Consider the following 5,483-nt stretch of genomic DNA (forward strand, 5'->3'; position numbering starts at 1 on the left):
AATTGGATTATTTAGCTCAGCCTAACTCAATGTGGTTTCATATACCAAAGTTTGTATTCAAGCGAGTTGGAGGATTAGATTTTTTGCTGAAATGTGATTTTGAGGTTTCCAAATTGCCAATTAAGCTTTCAAAATTCCACCAACAGATTTTGTACTAATATTCACCCGAAATGTTTCACCACACTGTGGAATAACAGAACCATTACAATAAATAGAAAGACAGTATTCAAAAAAGAGTGGTATGAAAAAAATGTTTTATATGTTGTTGATCGTTTAAGATGAAAAAGGTCAAACTATTCAGCATAATGCATTCATGGAGAAATTTGAGATAAAATGTTCCTTTAGAGAGAATACATACACAATAATACATACACAATACATCTATTTTCAGATTTCAATAAACCTTCAATATTAAAACAATTTGAAAATGAAAAATTTAAAAACAAATTCTGTAATTACCTTAAATGGCCAATTTTACCTAAAATGAAGGATATTCAGTTTAGGATTATTAATAATGTGTATCCCGCTGCTGAGGTTTTACGCACAAGATTCCGTTTCGAGATCCTCGTGTTTTTTGTTCAGAAGAGCCTGAAACCATTGATCATTTATTTTTTTCTTGTCCAGTAATATTGAACTTCTGGCAGGATCTTTTCAGGTGATTAAATATTGATATCAACACTGATAATCCATCACTAAATTTGTTTCAGGTTTTGGTTTATGCAGATGGTCTTTCGGAAAAGTTGTCATACATTTTAAACATTATAATTACAATGGGTAAATATCATGTACACAAAAGTAAGTGGAATAATAGTAAACCCTCTTTAAATTGTGAATGTAAAAAATAGTTTGAATGTAAACATAAAAACATAAACATAACATATAAACATAGCACAAACATAAAAAATACACAAACATATAATACAAACATATAAACATAAAAAACAGTTTGAATGAAAAAGTTTGAATGTAAAAAATACTTTGAATCTTAAAAACACTTATCCAAAGATAATCAAACCATTGGAGAATTGTATAAATCCATGTATGAGTCTCTTTCCTTTTAAGTTTGGTAAGCTTTTATACCTGTAATTATTTATTTATTTTTCTTTCCTTGCACCCCCTCTAAAATGGTTAAAGTTTGTTTTGTTTGTTGTTATTGTATGTGATACATATATACACACATCGACATTTATGATGGAGTTATGATTGGAAAAGTGTATATTTTATTGTTCCCTATTGGGTTTTGTAAACTGATATTGTTCAATAAAAAAAAGAAAGAAAAGGAAACACCGTCAATGTGTGTGCGACGGGTCACAGCAATGCATCCGGTTTCACAAACTCTCTCAATTCAGATCATTTTCCACATAGGCCTATAAAAAATGTAGTCATTCACTATATCATTGCTAGGCTACTCGTTCTTGTCAGACAAAAAAAAAAAAAAAAAAGGATAGGAAATGAGAACAGCTTTATTTGAGATTCGGCTAACTGCAAAATTTTTCGTTGTGAATTTACAATAAATAATTGGATAAATTTTGCATGACTTTCACAGCAAGGATTACAGCAATATACTGTGAAATATACTCACAGCTATTTACTGTAATTTTATATCTGTGATATTACAATGCATTGTTGTAAAAGCACAACTGTATACTGTAACTTCACAGCTTCAATGAAAAAGCAATTACTGTGATATTACAGTACATTACTGGGGAATTACAATCTTTTGCTGTACAAGTTGACAATAATTTACTGTGAATTTACAATCATTGTACAATTAACCCCCTCCCCCCAACAAACAACTCTGAGGTAAAGTCAATGTTAGCCCAATGGCATATTTATTAACAAATACATATTTTTCAAAGTAAAGCAGATGCCAAGAACTTCAAGAGTTCAAGAAATTCAACTTTCTAGTCATAAAAGTCATCTTAAAATGCAGACAATGCAGAGAAATTGTGCAAACTTGCAATTCAACTACCTGTCTCACAATTCAACTGTTCAACTAGCTGTGTCACAATAACAGTAATGGACAGGATGGGAATGAGGCCTTTTAATGGCAAGGTAAGAGAGCGATGAAGGAATGTTGTAAAGGGGTCAGGCGCTCCTCTCAGTCTCAAACATTATAATGAGTCCACATGCAACAGCATTGTGTAAAAAATCTTGTAGTGCAAAGTTGTCTTGAAAAATTACAAAAAGAACAAGGCTACTCAAAACTGAGCCTGACAACTACCGCTGCAAAAAAAAACTATGATGCCCACTCAAAGTCAACTCAAAAGGGTGCTCACATGAGGGTTCATTGTTGTCCGCTTCTTGGTCTTTGAGCCTCTTTCAGGATTGATGCCCAGGAAGCACCTGTTAATAAGCAAAGATAGTTTCAGTTTTAAATAGACTTACAGTATGTATTGCAGACAGCATTTATCAAGGTGTGCTTTTTCCCCACATCAAACCCTAATAGATTTATAATCCAAACTTGTTAGATCTTACTCTCACCATATTTTTTTTTAGCCATTTCTAGCCAAGGTGCCTCAGGTTAGGTTTGCCTGGGGCAAATAGGGTTGATTTTCTACTATGAGAGGCCATATCAACGTGTGCCGCCACTGAAATGCATCTTCACGCAATTGGCCAGTTGGTAAATTAAAACCAAACCCTGTTGAAAGTATGACAAACATATCCTTTTCAATAAAGGGCCTGAGAGCATTTTGTTCTGCTTTGAAAGAAAATGTCATTGTGGCGAGCAGGACGAGGCCGAGGGCCGTGAGAGAGCGGCATGAGGCCGATGGCGTGATTACTCTGATGAGCGACACCTGCGAGACGCACCGGTCTCGAATCTCTCACGGAGGAGCGGAAGCATAAAGGAGGAGCGACGACAGTGAAGAGGGAGAGAGGACAGGCCTGATTTTATGTTGTGTTTTGTTTCTGTTTTGTGTGGCCAGCAGTCGTCCGTGAGGGGCTGCTGGCCTTTACTTTCATTTTGTATTTGGTTTATTTTTGTCATTAAAATATATTGAATGTTCGCCGGTTCCCGCCTCCTTCTTCCCATAACTGTTGAACCTCGTTACATTGGTGCCGAAACCCGGGAAGAAGGAGTAATCACGCCACCGGCCTCATGCCGCTCTCTCACGGCCCTCGGCCTCGTCCTGCTCGCCACAGTCATCTACTTCATTCAATACATTCACATTTCGCAATAGACGTTTCAAAATCATCATCACATAGCCTGCCCCAAAACAAAATAAATAGCTGTGATTGGACCGGCAGGTATTTGTCAGCATAACGTGTAGAAACCCAGACTGATCTGCAGAGCGAAATTGAACGAGTTCGCGAGATCAGGATGGTCTCACCAGGCTAGCCTCAGGTACCTCGTTTGTCAGCATTTTAGACCTCAAGACAATCATTGAGTTGGAAGCCTGTACTATAATGTGAATTACAAGATTAAATGTGATCTTTATAAAATACCTTTGAATGAACTCCAGTGTCGACGATCCAGCGGCAGGATACTCAAGGTTGAAGACGTAATAGCTGCTGAAGAAAGCAGCTACTCCGTGTAAAAAGAAAGGGTGTGGGCCCATCACGACATGTCCCTCGATGGATATAAGCCATCCAGAGGGCTTCATCATGTCACCTGAAATGAACAGATACAACATTATGTGTTATGAGCACTTTGCGATCTGCTTAAGATACAAATGGCTATACAAATGTAATTCTTATTATAATTATAATTATTATCATTTATTGTGGTCTTGTAGATTTCTAGAATGAAAACAAAATGATGAGTTAGAAATGTTGATACTAGATCAAAGTAACATTACCTTGAATGATCAAGCAGGGGCTGCTGGGGAGTTCTGCAGTATTGACCAGTGGCACATGGCTGTAACATAGTTAACACACAATAGCATGGATTTAGGATAAAGGATAAATATTGTTCATTGGTCAGAGGTAGTAAATCATGCAAGGTAAATGTTGATAATGTAATCACTCATTTTGCATTTTAAATATTTGAATAAAAAATCTTACATCAACTTCAAGCATCAAACTCTCTCTGATGACCTGGAAAGAAAAGAAAAAGGAGAAATTACACAAATGCAACCAATAAGAATTTCAGTTTGAATGCAGATTATGATCATTGTAATTTAATTTTAGCCGTATGTCAAAAATGATAGTGGTATATATATAGTGTTTTTTTCTGTAGCACTTTGAGATTGCTCACTCAATGTAAAGTGCATTTACAACTTTTACAATTATTATTCATTCATATCAGGACAAGTGGGAAGTTGAACCCTATGTTAAAACCCTCCCGTTGTCGAACACGACATGAGACTAACAGTTAGCTCAGTCATGTTGTAACTAGGATATCCGCTGGAAAAATATTTTTTCATGGACCGTTTGAATCACTAAGTTATTAAAGTTAAACAGCTAACGGTTAGCCCTGCTAATCTATGATAACCTTGACTAATTACAGAAATGTGCACACATAAATAGTAATGTTTGTCCCATCATTGGTTTTATAAACTTTACAAACACCAGATTTGTCTAAACGGTGATAGTGACATGAAAAATTATAGCGAAACTCTCTTCATTACTAACATTACTAACGTTAAGCAAATGCTGTGAGAGAACTTTCACAATTCCGGGCACTTGCTACAAAATGTGAACTGTGTCATGCGATAAACGTTTATTTGAAAGTAAATATTTTTATCATATTAAAATAACATGGGTGTAAGTGCTGCAAACATGCATGCTGCTCACCTTCTCCATTCAGCCCGAAAATTCAGAAGAGGGACACGACCGCGCCTTTTCAGTTCAAAACAGTTCGGTTATGTCATGTGACTTCCCAGGGCATGTTTCAATACAATATTTCACTGTAATAATACTGTTTAATGCTGTGAAATCCTTGTTATTTTTTACTGTGTTGCTGTGATATTACAGACCTTGGGCCCGTTCTTCGTACGTCGCTAACTCAGTTAGCTGGATTTGATTGTTGACGATTTGGCTTGATCTTGGATTGTTTGGTTCTTCGAAGCTCATCCTGGACTTGCTGTCATAGCAACAGGTGCGCAAACTTAAACCTGCTCGCGAGCAGGCTTATTTCATGTTAACAGGATTAGATCCCGGCTTCACAAGCGGAGCTGACACGGGAAGTCCAGCGCAGCACGATGCACTTTCTGAGATATATATTTTTCTCGTCACTCGTGAGATTGTCGTTTACATTATTAATTTGTTGGAAACGCACATTTATTTTCGACTTGTCAGAGTCGGGCTTTAACTACAGCACACACTGTGCCCTAAGATTATTTGTGAGTGGCTCTTTCCTTTACACTATTGGAGACGGGGAGAACTTGATGGAAAGTGCTGTCTGTCGTTTTTAGGTTTACAAAACAGTTTTATGTTTTTTTGTGGCATTTCCAAGCCACTTAAGACCCAATGTTGTAAAGCAGTTTTTTTTTTTTTTTTTTTTTATTATTAGGCAATCATATTTTTTTATGAAGATCATG

At 36.3% G+C, this 5,483-nt stretch overlaps 1 protein-coding gene across 1 annotated transcript; it reads right to left on the minus strand.

The window, feature by feature from the left end:
* Positions 1–2,258: 2,258 nt before the first annotated feature.
* On the minus strand, positions 2,259–4,782 carry LOC311067515 (uncharacterized protein; the record flags this gene model as incomplete). The annotated part of the gene is made up of 5 exons (XM_084089426.1): positions 4,738–4,782; positions 4,006–4,038; positions 3,801–3,861; positions 3,448–3,613; positions 2,259–2,346 (listed from the first exon to the last, which is right to left on the minus strand). The coding sequence occupies exons 1-5, from the start codon at positions 4,744–4,746 to the stop codon at positions 2,259–2,261; spliced, it is 357 nt and encodes a 118-aa protein (XP_083945552.1). The 5' UTR covers positions 4,747–4,782.
* Positions 4,783–5,483: the final 701 nt, after the last annotated feature.

The sequence above is a fragment of the Abramis brama genome (assembly GCF_963993115.1).
Source record: "Abramis brama genome assembly, chromosome: 17".
NCBI classification, from domain to species: Eukaryota; Metazoa; Chordata; class Actinopteri; order Cypriniformes; family Leuciscidae; genus Abramis; species Abramis brama.